This window comes from Nicotiana tabacum, chromosome 22, assembly GCF_000715075.1.
Source record: "Nicotiana tabacum cultivar K326 chromosome 22, ASM71507v2, whole genome shotgun sequence".
Lineage (NCBI taxonomy): Eukaryota > Viridiplantae > Streptophyta > Magnoliopsida > Solanales > Solanaceae > Nicotiana > Nicotiana tabacum.
The window spans coordinates 228,848,824-228,868,172 of record NC_134101.1 but is presented as its reverse complement, the minus strand read 5'-3'; the positions used below and the strand labels follow the sequence as shown (position 1 = coordinate 228,868,172).

Sequence of the window (19,349 nt, the reverse complement as noted above, 5' to 3'; positions counted from 1 at the left end):
TTTTCAAATATCAACCAAATCATGTCCAAACATTAACAATAATGAGAACTCTATTTTTCCTCTTTCATGAAAACTTTATTTTAACTAGTTAAAAGTTTATTAGTATTATTTGCTAACTTTATGTCACTTTCACATTTATCTATTGATTTAATTATTTCTTCATTGGTCCAACTATTGGAAATATTTATATACCCCTCCATTCTACTACCAGTTGAATTGACTCATTGGTAGTACTGAAGAGCCAAAAGAATGGGCGAAAATGGAGGAACCCAAATCTCAAACAAGATGATACCTGTTGAAGAAGCACTTGACATGGTTCTAAGTGTAGCTCAGCGGCTGCCACCTGTAACTTTGCCTATTCACGAAGCTTTAGGCAAAATCTTGGCTGAGGATATTACTGCCCCTGACCCTCTTCCTCCATATCCTGCTTCTATTAAGGTATTTTTTTCGCATTTATGTACTGTTTTATCAATTGGGTATTGCTACTTTTTGGTATATTCTCTGTACTTGTTAAGTGTGTGTGTGTGTGTAGTACCATGTTAATATTGATTGACTATTTTGGTGCTTAAAAACTTAAATCTTGGAATTATGCTTAAAAACTCAATTAAAGTATTTATATTTCTCGCATTTATGTACTGTTTTATCAATTGGGTATTGCCTCTTTTTGGTGTAAACATGTTAAGGGGTGTGTGTATAGTTAGTACATGACAATGTTGATTGACTATTTTTGGTGCCTAAAAATTGAATGTATGTGTGTGTATATATATATATATACACACACACATATGTATGTATGTGTGTGTGTACGTATATATACATACATATATATGTAGTGTTAGTATGTGTGTGTGTCTGTGGGTTGTACATGTTAATGTTGATTGACTATTTTTGGTGCTTAAAAATTTAATCTTGGAATTATGCTATATATATATATATACATGTGTGTGTGTGTGTTGTACATGTTAATGTTGATTGGCTATTTTTGGTGCTGAAAAGCTGAAACTTCTAATTATGCTATGGGTTCCGTGTGAAAGTTGTTATCTTTCTTGGCTGAGTATATCACTGCCCCTGATCCTCTTCCTCCATAGCCTGCTTCTATTAAGGTATTTTTTTCTCCACATATATGTACTGTTTTAGCAATTGGGTATTGTCCATTTTTGTATGTATGTTGTAGGTTAGAGGGCCATGCCCATTATCCCCTAGTTTCCATGGATGCAGTTAGTCATAAGGGTTGGCCCCGAATGGATTTCTCATAAGTAATATATATATATATATATAGTTCTGCAATGGGATCTCTCTGAAAGTTGTTGTCTTTCTCGAGTCAATGCCTTCTTTGCAGCCCCCTATTCCCAGGTTGCGGTGCCTAGACTCTGTGTGTGTGTGTGTGGGGGGGGGGGGTTGGAAGGGGTAGGCAGTGAAGGAAGAAAAGTGGTCCCTGTAAGGACAACCTGATGGTTAATAGGCCACTGTTTGAATGACGGTATCACGAGTTGCAATCTGGGGGATTTTCGGCTACCGCTGTCCAAATGGACATGATTTTTTTTAGATAAGACAGGATACGAGGTAGAAACTATAGCAATTCGGAAGATGAAATCAAAATGGGAGATGGTGAAAGGATAAATAAAAGACTCTTAGTGCTTATTGATAAAGATTTCATATCTATTGTTGTCTCTTTGAAGGGTATGGTTAACTTTTCTTTTCGGGTGGACCTGTTTCAGGACGGGTATGCCGTTGTTGCCGCTGATGGACCTGGTGAATATTCTGTAATTGCTGAATCAAGAGCAGGAAATGATGGAGTTGGTGTGACGATTACCCCTGGAACTGTTGCATATGTAACTACTGGAGGTCTGTTTGTTCAGATATTGTGGTTCCATCAATATTGTTAAAATATTTATGCCTAGACGATATATTTTCTCTTGTTAATCTTGGTAGATATTTTGAATTATATCCAAAAATAAGAAAATAAGATATCGTTTTATAGGAAAAAATTGATGTGTGACATCTATGTGCGACCACTTGTTAGATGTCTTAAACTAAACTTCAATTTTATTGAATCTATAAGGATCAAGTTAAGGTATGTCAAATTGTCCTTAGGGTTTTCTAGAAAATCTCTACTCTTACTGGTCATGAAAATTTGAAGTCCTATGACATGATATCCTCAGTGAAAGTCGGGCCCCTCTTGAACCGTAGCCAACGGTTGGTGAAACCGTGCCACATGGTTTGACTTGGGGTCTTGATTCTTCAATTCTCAAGACTCCAATTATGATATTCTCTACTTGAATCCTCCAAGTGACTCTTTAAACATCTTCTAGTCAATTGTTGAAGATCATGCAACTTCTCAGCGTGCATCCCTCGGGCGTTCTTGGACTTGGAGCGAGTCAATGATCCACTAGATAATTCGGTGTCATCTTCAATAGTCTCCACTCTTCCCCGGGCTATCTAGGATCGTATCAACAACACTGCTTGAATGTGGCGTCTTAGTACATCCATCGACAAGGCAAATAAAAAATGACTAAGAGTTGATCCTTAGTGCAACCCCCTCACGACCGAGAAGTGCTTCGAATCTCCTCCCACAGTCCTAACCCAGGTTTAGCGCCATGATACATATCCTTAATCGCCCTAGTGTATGTTACAAGCATACCACTAGTCTCCAGACATAGAACATCCTTCGGGACTTTGTTATAAGCTTTTTCTAAGTCAACGAACACCATATGCAAGTCCCTCTTTCTCTCTCTATACTGCTCCACCAACCTCATTACAAGGTGAATGGCTTCAGTAGTTGATCGCCTCGGCATGAATCCGAACTGGTTCTCGGAAATGGATACACTTCTCCTCACTCTTACTTCCACTACCCTCTCCCAAACTTTCATGGTGTGCTTAGCAGCTTGATACTCCTATAGTTGTTGCAATTTTGGATATCACCCTTATTCTTGTACAATGGAATCATCGTACTCCACCTCCATTTTGCTGGCATCTTCGTCGTCTTGAAAATGACATTAAATAACCTAATAAGCCACTCAGCGTTCTTCCAAAATTTCACAGGGATCTCGTCTAGCCCGATTGCTTTTTCCTACTCATCTTACGCATAGCCCCACAACCTCTTCAACCTTTATGCGCCTGCAATACCCAAAATTTCGACGACTCTGGGAGTGCTCTAAATCTCCCGGCATAGTGTTCCTAACCCCTCTTGGGAATGACTTGTGTATCAAGCTCACTTCCCCGTCCGCTTCACGAGTCACATAACTGAACTTATTACGTTTTAGTCCTGTTCAACTTGAACCCTTTAGACTCCAAGGTTTGTTTCCAAACCTCCAACATGGATAATTTATTCAAATGACAAAATTGCCTTTCTTCCAAAGCCATTTCTTTATACATTCAGGCATTTCCAACGTTATAATTGAAAACAAGACTTTATCCAATTTAAAAGCAAACGCATGTTTTAGATTATGCACCATGTATACCATTTGTGATAGTATAAACCAAACATCCACCAAGAAATGCATGTGCACTACATAATAAATGAATTATTAATCCACGTATTACAATCTTTTCTTTAAAGATAATGAGCAATCTGGTCCAGTTCAGTGGATGTAATTGCTACTTTAATGGGTTTAGAAGCTAGGTAGCTCTATTACTTTTCGACAAATGGTCATCCAACTAGTACTGTTTTGTGTGTCAATTGATTTCTCCATGTTGTCCACTTATCCAGGTCCAGTGCCTGATGGTGCTGATGCGGTTGTGCAAGTCGAGGACACTGAATCAATTTCAGCTGCTTCATCTGAACTGAAGCGAGTGCGAATATTGAAGCAAACTAGCCCTGGGGTTGATATTCGTGCAGTGGTAAGAACTTGATGCTGTATCTTAGGTATGTCTTCTGCATTTATGGTTTTGAAAAAAATGGTTGCTTGTAGGCTGGAAGAATTGCTTTTGGAAACGACTTTCTAATTGTGTTTCATTTTCTGAAAAGCAAAATATTTGTTTTCCGGAAAACATGTAGAAGACAACTGCTTTATTTCTTAGAACAAACATACCAATTAGTGGAGATTAAACAAACAATGTATTTACCATGTTATCTAAAAACGATTTTACATATATACATGTCTGTGTTTGACCTCATTCTAGAGAGAATGAGTGAAGAGGCAGATTGCATTCCGATTTCTGCCATGGTTGAGCAATAGAAATCTGGATATTGGCATGAATATTTCGGAATATTGATCCATGGATTTTGATAAGTGTTTTCATATTTTGAAGTGATTAGTTTGTATTAACTAGAGCCTCTAGTACATAAAATGTTTGGCAATGAGCTGCAACTCAGACCTAATGATACATTAAGCTGACTGAAGTTTGTTTCTGCACTACTGCTGATTGGTGCGGCTATTGGCAATTTGTGCAACCCTAGGGTTGGTCTATATGACGGAGAAGTGAGCTTAATGGTCAGTTTGGTCTTTTTGCGAGTCAGAACTATTGATAGCTTACAGCATAGTTTGGTCTTTTTGCGAGTCAGAACTATTGATAGCTTACAGCATAGTAGTGCATGTTAACTTGTTATCTTTTGCTCGAATATGACAACCCACTAATTTTGAGTCAAGTCAGTTTTAATGCATCTTCATAAAATTCTTTTGCCCCCTGAGAGCCATAAAGTATATATTCCCTCCGTCCCAATTTATGTGACACTCTTTCCTTTTTAGTCTGTCCCAATAAGAATGTCACCTTTCTATATTTAGAAACAATTTAACTTCAAAATTTTCATTTTACCCTTAATGAGATGATTTATGGCCACACAGATGTAGAAGACTTATTCTAGACCACAAATTTCAAAAGTTTTCCGTTCTTTCTTAAGCTTCCTGCCAAATCAAACGGTGCCACATAAATTGGGATGCAGGGAGTATTTCTTTTGGAATACTGCATATTTACGACTTTTTTTGGGTAAAAGCATATTTGAGAAAATGTTCTCCTTATAGCTGCTTGAACTTTATTGTTGAGCTGTTCTTTTTGGAAAGGAGGCTATAGGACTTGAAAATGGAACAATTGCTTTTAATTACTTAACTCATTTTGACAACCACTGAGAGTGCTCAGTTGGTCCTTTCTAACTGCTTTAAAATTTTCTTTTCCAGGGATCTGACATTGCACAGGGTACTATCGTAATGCAATCTGGGGAGCGATTAGGTGCTGCGGAAATTGGTCTACTTGCCACAGTAGGTGTTGTCACAGTGAAGGTATTTGTTTTATTTCCTTGCAGTTTCAATGCTATATAACTCATAATGGCTGCCTATTTCTTATGTTGCATTTCGGATTGCTGATATACAGGTTTACCCTAGTCCAAAAGTTGCCGTCTTATCAACAGGGGATGAGCTTGTAGAACCAACAGTTGGGAGATTAGACCGTGGTCAGGTTGTGGAAGCTACTATGACGTTCCTTTTAAAGAAAAATTACCTGATGCTCACAGTGGCGATGCAGTTGCCATGATAATAACACTTCTGTCTGCATTAGTTTGTGACTTCAAAAAGAAGCACCTTAATCTGAATATCTAAAACATCTCATCTATAATATCATTATTCTGGAATGTTGAGCATAGATATCTAAATTGTTTGCATTCACGCTTCGAAATCCCATTTAGTTTCACCTCAACGCCGCTCTTCTTATGCTGACTAAACTTGCAGTGCATATATTTAGCTTTACTTCTACTTATCCTAAAACCCTTAATCTCTAGAATCCTTCTCCAAAATACAAGCTTTTGGTTGATTCCCTCGCTGGTTTCGTTAATTAGCACTGTTAAGCTCGATATTAATTGAAGCAATGTGTTTTGATCTCGTTACATGGTATTGGACAATCCTCCCCTCAAGAGCTAGGTTTTGAGATTCAGTTAGGCCCAATGTCTATTTCTTCACATAGTATCGTAGCCAGACTCAAGCTATCCCTGTTGTTGGGTTTCTCAATGTTAGGCTCCGTGTTATGTTATCGATGCTCCAATTGTCCAGTCTTGGGTGTGCGAGGGATTAAAGTCCCACATTGATTGAGAGTGGATTGTGGTCTCCTAATATGTCTTGGGCAATCCTCTCCTGAAGAGTTAGACCAAAGATCCATTTCTTCACAAGCACAATATCGTCAACAAGTAGCATGCACTATAGGACCTCTTCTTACATTATATTACATTTGTTGATATATCAACAAATATTTCAACCAATTTGAATTTTATATTATTCTTAGAAAACCTTTATCTTTTGGACCTGTTCTCTTACAATTTCAAAACCATGGTGAAACTTCGTCAACTAAATATTGAGAAATATCAATTATAGAACATTCACTTGTGCACCCATAACCTAATCGTACTTGTCAGATTGGGTGTTATTCTTTCGCTAGCTTGCAGCTTTTCTTTCATGGAAATTCTTCAATAAATTTCCTTTTTCTATTATTCGTATATTGATGAGATTTCGTCAACTAAATATGAGGAATCTGTCTTCCTTCCTTTCTTTCTTGTTATGCTCAGGTATCTTATACATAATTCCCTCCTGTTCATTGTATGGTTACTATAGTACTTGTAATTGACTACATTATTTGCAAAGATATTCGCCTCTGGCGTATTTTACTTAATTTCTATTTGTCACAAGCAGATTAGGGACTCCAATCGTGCAATGATCCTAACTGCTGCAACACAGCAGCAATGCAAAGTTCTCGATCTCGGTATAGCTCGTGACGATGAGCAGGAGATTGAGACGACGCTAGACAATGCATTTGCTTCTGGAATTGACATCCTTGTCTGCTCTGGAGGTGTTTCCATGGGAGACCGGGATTTTGTGAAGCCTTTACTTCAAAAGAAAGGGAGAATATTGTTTCAGAAGGTAATGCTGGCAATTTCTGTTTACAGATTTTGGGAACTTGTATTTTCAAAGGGTAATGCTCACTGCGTATGCTTATGGGATTGAGCTGGGAGCGTGTGCTATACATTAATGTTTCTTTCTTGTATCTACACACGTCTTGTATCTATGGAATCAGAGAAATAATTACTTTAGGGCTTTTTCACTTTTGTCTGGTGGCCCAATATAATTACGGGCTGTAGCTCAAATATACAAAACATATACCGTGATTATGTATATTGTATGTATATTTATGTATATTGTATGTATATACACAGATATACATCAGTGTTTCTTCTTTGTATATACACACGTCTTGTATATATGAAATCAGGGAAATAATTACTTTATTTGCATTCTTTGCAAATCCAGGTTCTCATGAAACCAGGAAAGCCTATCACATTTGCTGAGATCGTTCCCAGATCATCCAACGGGACTTCCGGGAAGATTCTTGCATTTGGGCTACCTGGAAATCCCGTGAGCTGTTTAGTCTGTTTCCATCTCTTTGTGGTTCCAGCCATTCGACACATCTCTGGGTGGGCAAACCCTCATCTTCCAAGGTTGCCAAGAGTGCCCCTCAATCCTTTTTCTATTCAACATTTGGTTGATTAATAGTCGTTCAATTTCACTAAAGCAGTATCTGTTTCTAATAATTGTAGAGTGCAAGCTCGTGTAAAGCATTCAATTAAGACAGATCCTTTCCGTCCAGAATACCATCGAGCTATTATCTCCTGGCAGTTGAACGATGGGTCGGGTTCCCAAGGGTAAGCAGTCTTATTTTCTGTTTTTGTTTCTCTTTCTTTCAGAACATGCAGTTCCATCCAACTATAATCCTTGAACAGTAAATTTTGAGAGTTAGTTTCATATCATTTTCCAAATGTATTCATCAAAATATCATTTTCCAAGAAGGGGAGCCTTGGCGTAACTGGTAAGTTGCTGCCATGTGACCAGGAGGTCACGGGTTCGAGCCGTGGAAACAACCTCTTGCAGAAATGCAGGGTAAGACTGCGTACAACAGACCCTAGTGATCCGGCCCTTCTCCAGACCCCGCGCATAGCGGGAGCTTGGTGCACCGGGCAGCCCTTAAAGTATCATTTTCCAAATGCACTTACTGGTGTCATAGATGCTGGTTTTCCTGGATTTTTAGCCTATTGTAGCTCCCTTGTTTATTCTTTGTCCAATGTATCGCATATTGCAAATTATGAAGTGCTTAATATACGATCTTTTTCAGTGATAAAAAATCATTTGATGTGAATGCTATTCATTTTACTTTGCTTTGTAGTCTTGGATGTACAATATTTCATGAAGTCCAAATTTGACCTATTTGTAACACATTCGTGCTTTTAACCGGTACATAGATCATAAGATTGTACATTTTTGCTTCTTCATTGTTTCTCCTGTAAAATCCTAAGGGGTTGTTTGGTTCAAATCCTAAAAGATTCATTTGAACCCAAGTAGAGCAGGCGATTCATTCATTGGTTGATATTTTGTTTCGGGGAAGGAGAGAAGAGGGGTCAAGATTAAGATGTCCAATACTTCGTTCATACTTTATTAGCAGACTGTTGCAGTGGATGGCATCAAATGCTTCTTTTTCCCCTTTATGATTTACAGGTTCATGGCTGAGAGTACAGGTCATCAAATTAGCAGTCGACTTCTCAGCATGAAGTCAGCCAATGCTTTATTAGAGCTTCCGGCTTCAGACACTTCATTACCTGCTGGTGCTTTAGTGTCTGCAATTTTGATTTCTGATATAAGCAATTCGCCAGGGAGCAGGAGTTTGCAATTGCCAGACTTGAGTAGCGTCCAACAAGAACATAAGCCAGCAGCTGCAAATACTGGCAGTTGTGAAGATTCTGAATTTAGGGTAGCTATTCTTACAGTAAGTGATACTGTTGCCGCAGGATTGGGACCTGATCGCAGGTAATTTATAGCAGGGAGCCACTTCTCTTCTATATTTGCCATTGTATCAAGTTGCTCCTTTGTTTTGACCTTATGTTCCATATATTTCAATATTTCATAATATCTTATTACATGCACTCTTATCTTTTCTCCTTTCTTCCTTCTGCTTATTTTTCTACTCCTAAAGAGGACGACCTTCAAACTTTGTAGTCATGGGAAATCATTGTTAAGAAAGAAACTCTTATTTTCATTTGCCTCCATAGCCACTATAAATGACCTACATCTATCTCTCGGTAAAAATTACTTCATTTACTTGATTACTTCCAAGGCCACTATAAATGACTACTCTAACTACTCTATCTCTTGAGTGAACCACTCTTTGTCCACAAATGACTACTCTAACCAGTGTTGTCAAAGGCGAAAAGCTCTAAAAAGCGCTCTAGGTCAATTGGGGCTTTAAGCGCAAAGCGCAATTTAAGTGGGGGCTTTAGTTAAAAAAGGCGCAATGCTAGAAAAAATAAAAATATATATGTAATTCAATAGAAAAGTAACAAATTCATTTATATTGTTTTCCTTAACAACTAATACATTTATTTGCCGATTATATTTATAGTCTAGCATTGCTCCATTCAAGATAGAACTCATGGGCAATAAGGGGCATGTCTTGGTGCTCTGCCTCAACTTAAGTGAGGCGAAGCGCCCTCCCTGAGCTTTTTTGAGCTTTAGGGCTTAAGTGCGCCTTAAATGAGCCTTTGACAACATTGACTCTAACTACTCTCTATCTTGAGTTTACCACTCTTTGTCCGGAGACATATTGGCGCAACTGGCACACCACTTCTCAGTTTAAAATTGAAAGAGATGCATCAGGATACACCTTTTTGGTTCGTGATTCCAAAAGGGTCACTCTAGTGATGCAAAAGGAAAAGTGGCAAATCTGATATTGCTCCATGTAAAAGTGAAGCATGTGGGTACTCAGGCTCTTCTACGAATATTAAGCTACTTCCTATTACTTGGTGTTTGAATGACTTCTTTCCCCCACCTCTATCTTATAAAGAGAGAACTTGCATCAGGATACACCTTTTTGGTTCGTGATTCCAAAGGGGTCACTTTAGTGATGCAAAAGGAAAAGCGGCAAATCTGATATTGCTCCATGTAAAAGTGAAATGTGTGAGTACTCCGACTCTTTGCTACAAATATTAACTACTTCCTAGTGTTCGGTGTTTGAAGTGCTCCCTTCCCCCACCTCTTTTACATAAAGAGAGAAGTTGCATCAGGATACACCTTTTTGGTTCATGATTCCAAAAGTGTCACTTTAGTGATGCAAAGGGAAAAGTGGCAAATCTGATATTGCTCCATGTAAAAGTGAAACATGTGAATACTTGGACTCTTTGCTACAAATATTAAGCTACTTTGTTACTTGGTGTTTGAATGTCTCCCTTCCCCCACCTCTTTTATATAAAAAGTGAAGTTGCATTAAGATACACCATTTTGGTTCGTGATTCCAAAAGGGTCACTTTAGTGATGCAAAAGGAAAATAGCAAATCTGATATTGCTCCATGTAAAAGTGAAACATGTGAGTACTCAGACTCTTTGCTACAAATATTAAGCTACTTCCTATTACTTGGTGTTTGAATGGCTCGTGTATCGTTAATTAGGAACCCATCACTTTAGCTTCCAGAAGAGGCAAGGTTTACCATCCTAAATGATAAAACAACTGGGAGGATTCCTTGTGGTAGTCATGTTTGAGAAGTTGAAACTTCGCGGCAGGCATATGCACTTTGACAAGCCTTTCTCCCCAAAAGAATTAGCTCTGCTTCTATTTTTTCCTTGGTTTTTGCTGAGATAAAAGAACTACTGCTGTACAATTGATTTGATCTGATGGTATTTCTTTTCTTTCCACTTAAAATGTCTCATTTGCAAGTGAACATTTTGTCAAATGCGTAGATATTCTATTTTGGGTTCATCATAAGCTGATTACTTAAAAAAAAGGGCTACTCGGTGCACTAAGCTCCGGTTATGCACGGGGTCCGAGGAAGGGCCAGAGCGTATTGAGTATTTTTTACGCAGCCTTACCTTACATTTCTACAAGAGGTTGTTTCCGCAACTTGAACCCCTGACCTCTTCCTGGTAACACAGAGGCAGCTCTTATCATTACGCCAAGGTCCCCTTCCATAGGCTGATTCCTTTCTCTGCAATAACATTATTTTTTGTTAAAGAAATGGATCTTGGCCCTAAATCAATCCCAAAAGCTAGCTCAAGAGGTAAGGATTGCTCAAGCCATACTAAGGAAATCACTCATCCCTTAAAGCACCGATGTAGGACTCTTCACACCCGACGCCCCTCATGCCCAGGGATGGACATATGGAGCGTGGGAATTTAATGAGGGCCCAACATCGGGAAATGAGAATTGAGATGAGTGCAGCTCTGGTACCATGTTAAAGAAATAAATCTTGGGCCTACCTTAACCCCAAAAGCTAGCTCAAGAGGCGAGGATTGTCCAAGCCTAAGGAGACCACTCATCCCTTAAAGCACCGATGTGGGACTCTTCACAGTTTTCACCTTGGATAAATATACATGGCTGCTTGATATTTTCTTGCTTCCATAATATGTTAGAACCCATTAGAAAGGCTCCCCTTCCCTGATTATCAACTGATTTGATGCTATATGATCTCGCAGTGGTCCAAGGGCAGTTTCTGTCGTCAATTCATCGTCAGAAAGGCTTGGAGGGACAAGTGTAGTTGCAACAGCTGTTGTGCCAGATGATGAGCAAAAGATAAAAAACATGTTGCAGATGTGGAGTGATGTTGACAAAGTGGATCTTATTCTTACCCTTGGTATGTTCCTAAGTTATTATGGTCATGGTCCCATTTCTTTGCCGAGCTGATAATATTTTTATTAATTACTCTTACTGGATGAGTCAGGTGGGACCGGCTGTACGCCAAGGGATGTTACCCCTGAAGCTACCAAAAGTATGATACAGAAAGAAACACCCGGTCTTCTCTATGTTATGATGCGAGAAAGTCTGAAGGTATCAAAGTTCTCATATCACTGTTATTCCATTGGCATTTTATTCAATTGCATATGTATTAAATTTGGTAAAATTTGGCAGATAGTTTATACACCCTTGTCTGTATAACCTTCACCTAGTTCATTGCCGAAACTATGGGGGCGTTGAAAAACAATGAAAAGATAGAACTAGGTGCACAACCACATGCTCATGTCACAAGGTCTTTGTCGTTTGTTACCACTTCTGAAAAGAAGATAATGTACTTTACAGGTAAAAGATTAGGATAAGAAGACATTCTATGACGTTGTAGGGAGACAACAACAGACCAAGTACTTAGTTGAATTTTTCCCGTCTGCCTAACTTTAATAGACAGAGTTATCCAGTGGATAGTCGAGGTGTCGAGGTGTCTGTAAGCTGGTCCAGACACAGCTGTTATCCAAAAAAGTATATAAATGAAATAAAAGGGAGAAGGAGCAAGCTTTGAAGCTGACTCTGTTCTAGACCAAAAGAGCTGTATCCCAAGCTGCACCCCACCCACCACGAAAAGTATCTCAAGCTTTGAAGTTGACTCTTTTCCTTAAGTATAAAAATGAACGTCGAGAATTCAAGTTAAGCAAGTGAATTTTCTGTCTGCCTTTCTGGTGGCCTTCTTGTATAAAAGCAACGAGGGATGTGTATTATCAAACAACTAATGACGTGACCTTCCTTAGATAACATCAAATATTTAATCTTCCTCAGGATTACTATATATCTCTGTTAGCCCTTCTCTGATGGTTGAACATTTCGCACGCTTACGCAAGGCAGCTATAAATTTTTTCCCTGACCTAGAAAAATATTTGAATTTCTTCTAATTTCATGATGCATCTGACTTCACACAGGTAACACCTTCTGCAATGCTCTCACGTGCAGCAGCTGGAATAAGAGGATCAACACTGGTAAGACCACAAGTCCAATCGTATCTTTATTTGCATGAACCACAAAACACTCCAACACAAGTTAGCCCAAAGTTCCCTCATATGGTTGATAAGCTTAGCCTAAAGTTGTTTCCTTGAGTTATGTTGCAAAGGCCCAAACCAGTTAGCCCATTATGAAATAATTAAAGACCCATTTCTTATAGAGATCCAAGCCATCTCAACTAAAGAAAAGAAAACAGACGTGGAAATAGAGAAAGACACTGTCGACAATCACGAAGGAATTGCAGAGGCAAAACCTTCGACCAAGGCAGCCAGTGACAATGCCATGGTTCTCATCAACGAAATGGAACAACCAGTGACAGAGGATCAAGACAATACCGACATGCAGACTGGGGAGGGGAATTTCTTGGGGGATTGGGGCATAGAAGATGTTCTTCCTTTAAACTCTCTAATCAATGAAGAAGAGGAGGACCCAGAGTTTAACGCTCCAATTTGGGTGCATCAGAATATTATCAGATTGAGCAAAGAATTTGGGATGGAATTTGAAGGGTGTGAGAAAGAAGCTTTCCAGTTATTTATGAAAATAGATGGCAAGAGGCGCAATGCAATGGAGTTTTCATCATCAACAATGGAAGCAGCCACTCCAAAAAAGAAAGAAAGTAAAGAAGTAAGAAACTTAGACATCGGGAGCAAATTCAAAAGTAATGGCACCAGGAGCAAGGGGGTATATGGCCTTAGATAATAAATGATGATTAAAGTTGTTTCTTGGAATGTTAGGGGTCTAAATAGATATAGGAAGAGGGAGTTGATAAAAAATATGATGAGCAGTTGGAAGGCAGAAATCTACTGTTTTCAAGAGACCAAAGTAGAAGGGGAAATTAGAGACATTGTCAGAGACTTGGGTGCGTATAGGTGGGTGAAATTTGCTCAACTAGAAGCAAGTGGTACGAGAGGGGGTATTTTAGTTATGTGGGATAGTAGGGTATGGGAAGGGGAAATCAGTAGTGTGGGGATGTAATCCATTACAATCAAGTTCAGTGGTAAAACACAAGAGTTTTTATGGCATTTATCCAGCATTTATGCTCCCAACGATAGAAGGGAAAGAGAAGAAGTATGGTGGGAGGTGGGTGCTGCGACGGGTTTATTCCCTGGGCCTTGGGTAGTGTGTGGGGATTTCAATACTATTAGATACCCGTCAGAGAAGAAGAATTGCAACAGATTCACCAGATCAATGGCAGATTTCTCTGAATTTATCAATGATATAGGGCCAGTAGACTTGCAATTGTTGGGAGGTAGTTTCACTTGGAAGAAAGGGGTTGAACACAATATTGCTGCTAGATTGGATAGGTTTCTAGTATCTGAGGAATGAGATGTAAGGTTTAGGAAAATCAAACAGTCTATACTTCACAGGGTCACATCAGATCACTCTCCTCTGTTGCTTCAAAGTGGGAACTGGGAACCAGTTAAATCCTATTTCAAATTTGAAAACTGGTGGTTATTGACTGAAGGCTTTAAAGAGAGAGTCAAATGTTGGTGGGAATCTTTCTTCTGTGAAGGTAGACCGATTATGTTCTAGCTTTCAAATTGAAAGCCCTAGAGGAGAAACTCAAAGAGTGGAGCAAATCAATACAAGGCAGTTTGAAGATGCAGAAACTGAATATACTTGCCAATTAGTTGAACTGGAGGAAACCCAAGAATGGAGGATGCTGAATGATGAAGAGAAACACAAAAAATACACCTTATTGATAGAGTTTGAGGAAAATGCTAGGAAGGAGGAGATAGCTTGAAGGTAAATGTACAGAGCTGTATGGTTGAAATAAGGGGACAGAAGTACCAAGTTCTTTCACAAAACTGCTAATGCACACAAAAGATACAACAACATTGATAACTTACAAGTGAACGGAGAAATTGTGGAGAATCCTGAAGATATCAAGAGGGAGATAGTTGCTTATTATCAAAATCTATACACAGAGACTGAGGATTGGCGTCCACACTGCAACCTAAGGGACTGTCCCACCATCAATACAGAAGATAACCAGATGCTATTGAGTCTTTTTGACCCACAGGAAATTTGGGAGAGTGTACACCATGGCATTCTATACTCAATGCGGGGAAGTGATAGGCTCATATGTGATTGCTGCTGTCCAAAACTTCCATGCAAATGGGACCTTTGAAAAGAGCTTCAATGCCACCTTGGTGGCTTTGATTCCAAAGAAGGTGGGAGCTAAAGAACTGAAAGACTTCAGGCCCATTAGCCTGATAGGAAGTTTCTACAAAATAATTTCAAAGATCATGGCAGAAAGAATCAAAAAAGTCATTGGCAAATTGGTGGACACTCAACAGATGGCCTTTATCAAAGGTAGGCAAATCATGTATCCTATCCTAACTGCAAACGAGTGTGTTGATGTTAGAATGAAGAGCAAGAAACCTGGCATTCTATGTAAGCTAGACATAGAAAAAGCTTATGACCATCTGAATTGGGAATTCTTGCTGGGAGTATTAATAAAGATGGGCTTTGATGAGAGATGGATCAGGTGGATCAAATTTTGTTTGTGGATCAAGTTTTGCATCAACACTGTTAAATTCTCAATTCTGATAAATGGTTCTCCGGCTAGTTTTTTCTCTTCACAGAGAGGTCTGAGGCAGGGGGATTCTATATCCCTCTTTTTATTTATTCTGGCAATGGAAGGTTTAAACAACCTGTTTAAATCTGCCAAGGCGAACAACAGGATCAGGGGTTTCAGGGTAAATTATAGAGATCCAGTGTCAGTAGAGGTTACTCATCTGCAATATGCAGATGATACTTTGGTGTTTTGTGATGCTGATAGAGACCAGGTGCTTCTTTTGAGAGTGATATTCATCTTTTTTGAAGCTATTTCTGGATTACACATTAACTGGAATAAGAGCTTCATCTATCCAGTTAATGAAGTAATGGAGATTCATAGCTTGGTGAATATTCTGGGAGGAAGAGTAGGAACCTTGCCAACAGTCTATCTTGGAATGTCTCTTGGAGCAAAAAGCAAATCTAAAGGGATCTGGAATGATGTAGTTGAGAAGTGTGAAAAGAAATTAATTAGCTGGAAGAGTCAATATTTATCCATGGGAGGAAGACTTACACTAGTTAATAGTGTATTGGATGCTATGCCAACTTATATGATGCCACTATTTCCTATGCCTGCAAGTGTAGCAAAAAGACTTGATGCCATGAGAAGAAACTTCTTATGGCAAGGTGCGAGTGAGAAGAGCAAAATCCATCTGGTCAGATGGGATGTCCTTACAATAAGCAAGAAGGAAGGAGGGATGGGGGTTAGGAATCTGAAAATTACAAAACCAAGGTCTGATGATGAAGTGGCTATGGAGGTTTGCCACAACAGAACATTCCTTGTGGAAAAATGTAATTGAGGTAAGGTATGGGAAGGAAGGCAGCTGTACAACCAAATCTGTGAATAGCCCTTATGGGGTTAGCCTGTGGAGGTCCATCAGGAATCTATGGCCAAAATTCAGCAATAGGTCCAGCTTCAAAGTGGGCAATGGTATGAAAACTTCTTTTTGGGAAGACAAATGGCTTGGGCAGAGAACCTTGAAGCAGCTATTTCCAGACATTTACAATCTGAACCAACAAGGCTCATTTGTTGGAGAACTGTGGACAGTTCAAGGGTGGAATCTTACGTTCAGAAGACTCCTAAATGACGACTCCTAAATGGCTGGGAAATACAAAGGCTGACAGATTTTTATAGCATCTTAGAACTATTCAAAGGGACTTCCAGCTCTGAGGATAAGGTGTTCTGGCTAGGGGGGAAAGAAGACAAGTTTTCTGTCAAATCTGTGTATAAAGAGTTTAACCAATCTAATAATCAAATTGGATGTTGGCCATGGAAGATGATCTGGAAAGTAAAAATTCCATACAAAGTGGCATGTTTCACTTGGCTATTAGCTAGAGAAGCAGTCCTGACATAAGATTATCTACTCAAGAGAGGATATCAACTGAGGTCCAGGTGTCACTTATGCGAAGCTCAGGGGGAGACAATCAACCATATCTTTTTACACTGCAGAGTTACATATCAATTATGGAAGATATTCATCAACCTGAGGCGGATCCGGTGGGTTATGCCAGGGAGAATCAAAGAAGTTCTAACTAGTTGGAAAAGAGATGGGGATCATTTCAGTCAGAAGGAGAGATGGAAGATTGTCCCGGCTTGCATATGGTGGACAATATGGAAAGAAAGGAATCAAAGATGTTTCGAGGACAACCATAGTTCAATACAAAAGTTGAAGATGAGCTGTTTAATGCTTTTTTATTTTTGGTGTAAATAGGAGTATCTAGAAGAGTGAATGTATTTTTGATGTTTTAGACCAATTGTGAGTCTTGCTGATGTAGTTCTCCCTTCTGGTACTTTCATTGTAATTACTGGATGGTTACACTGATTTAGTGTGTAACCAATTTTATACTTAATACAAATATATTACCTTTTCAAAAAAAAAAGTTATTTCCTTGAGTAACACCAAAGATAAGGCATTTGTGGTTCTGTATTTGCATTCTTAGTCTTCCATTCTACTGAACTCCTTTCCTTAGCAAGTCGAATCTGAATGTTGAGTTTTAAAACTATGGTTGGTCTTTCATTTTATTGAATAATAAACTCTTTCAGCAAGTCAGAGAATTGAGTTTTAGAACTATGGTTGGTATTGCCATCAATTATGCATTTTCTCTCCCTAATCCAATGATTATTTCTATTGTTTGTTTGTCCATTGGTTTTCCTCTACATTTGTGTTTTAGGTATACGATGTTTTGCCTCCGGCAACAGGCATCACACTTCTATTACACTACCATAGTTGAAATTAATGGGAAAAAGAATCATGAAGATCTTCGATGTAATTTTATATCCATCCTTGCCCCTAGTGACTTGTTTGTTTTGTCTTCTAAAATTCCTCCGAATCACATAGTTAACTGCAGAAGGTAGCTAATTATCTGGCAGTTGACAATTGATTGCTCAGGGAATTAACAAAATTTCCCGAAAATAGCTACTTCTGCTGCAATCGTTAATCTCCTATGATTTGCACATGTTTCAAACTTTACAAGAAAGGGAATACTTAAAGTGAGTGTTGAGTTTTGATGGATTTCTTTATATGTGATCCATAGTTGCTGTTGTTTTCTTTCTAGTAATCGACATCGTATCCTGCTTCTTCTTTCCCAATTGTGTCTCCTTTTCTTAATCACTCGACTTATCCGAACCAGTGGCAGTCATAAGTAGACCTAGCTACTGAATAGCCAAGTAGAGGATTCAGATTTAGTTAGGCATTGGGAAACTCTCTTTTTCTCTATTAGAAATAGGGAAGCTGTTTAATCTGTGAAGTACAGCCACTCTTTTCTTTCTTATTTATAGCCAGGTGCAGCCTGCATTAAGTTGAAAGGATCAAAATGTAACAAAATTGAAGTGATCGACCCTATTCAATTTGGGATTTTTACACAAATTGTCGGTCAAATTCACTGTTTACTTTTTTCTAGCCAGTATACATTGATTATACAGTGTTATATACATGAATTAGTTTAGGCGATTTGGTGGACGGCTATTTGGGTTAATTCTTCCTTCAATTTCATCATTTTGTTAGAGATCTTGTGCTCTTCTGGCTACTGTGCCATGTTATTTGACCCTCTTATAATTTATGTCAAATTCTGAACCTGAAGAATCTTACCTTCGTTATGTTTCACAATGTTTTCAGATCATCAATATGCCAGGCAATCCAAATGCGGTTGCCGAGTGCATGGAAGCTTTGCTCCCCGCCCTTAAGCATGCGCTGAAACAGGTAAGGGGTGACAAAAGAGAGAAACATCCTCGTCATGTTCCTCATGCGCAAGCTGCTCCAACAGATACTTGGGAACGCAGTTACAAATTGGCTTCCAGTGGTGTCGAAGAACATGGTTGTTCATGTTCCCACTAAAATGTGACTTAACGAAATATTCCTGTGAATTTTCCGATGAGTTATGTTGTTATAGGTTACTGAAGTATTTTGTAATACTTGGCAAAGTTTACTTCTCAGTTCAGGAATATATACCAAAGACTCCAATTAATAGATTCAAATGCTAACGATCTATTCCTTCTTGTGATCTATCTCTTTGTTTGAACTGCCGATAATATCTATTTAACATTTACTGAATTGAGTTTTTATTTGAGATATGATCCTTCCATGTGGGAAATAAGACACACATTGTCAAAAGATGTCTGTTATGACGGCATTGTTTTTCACCTGAATTATGCTCTCTATTCGTTTCTCTATTTGATTGTAACAAAATAGACCTGTCTTTTACCATTTAGACCTCTCTAGTTAGCAACCCAAGTGACCAACCAGTATTTAGACCAGGCTGCCCCAAAGCAGAACGTGCCGCGAGGTAAACCATCAGATGGTGTAGATAAAATTTGAATTTCTGTTCTTGGCTGTGATGATGACAACTTGACTCTCAAGTTGATGGATTTGATGAGATGCTGAGACGGTTTGAGTGAGCTCAGACAAGCAACACCATGTGTATTTTGTTAAAAATGCTCTTAGATTTTGGGGGATATAGAAGTTAAAAGTCAAGGCCTAAAAAGAAGAAAGAAATTATCTTTCCTTGCATGAGCAGAGAATCAAAAGATGAAGGTGGAAATTGTTTTACTACAATCATCTCGAGACTTTGAAACT

At 38.7% G+C, this 19,349-nt stretch overlaps 1 protein-coding gene across 1 annotated transcript; it reads left to right on the top strand.

The window, feature by feature from the left end:
* Positions 1-208: 208 nt before the first annotated feature.
* On the top strand, positions 209-18,779 carry LOC107812843 (molybdopterin biosynthesis protein CNX1). The gene is made up of 13 exons (XM_016638017.2): positions 209-438; positions 1,719-1,845; positions 3,710-3,840; positions 5,115-5,216; positions 5,308-5,391; positions 6,612-6,839; positions 7,227-7,414; positions 7,514-7,618; positions 8,466-8,774; positions 11,430-11,587; positions 11,675-11,781; positions 12,639-12,695; positions 18,393-18,779. The coding sequence occupies exons 1-13, from the start codon at positions 250-252 to the stop codon at positions 18,609-18,611; spliced, it is 2,004 nt and encodes a 667-aa protein (XP_016493503.1). The 5' UTR covers positions 209-249; the 3' UTR covers positions 18,612-18,779.
* Positions 18,780-19,349: the final 570 nt, after the last annotated feature.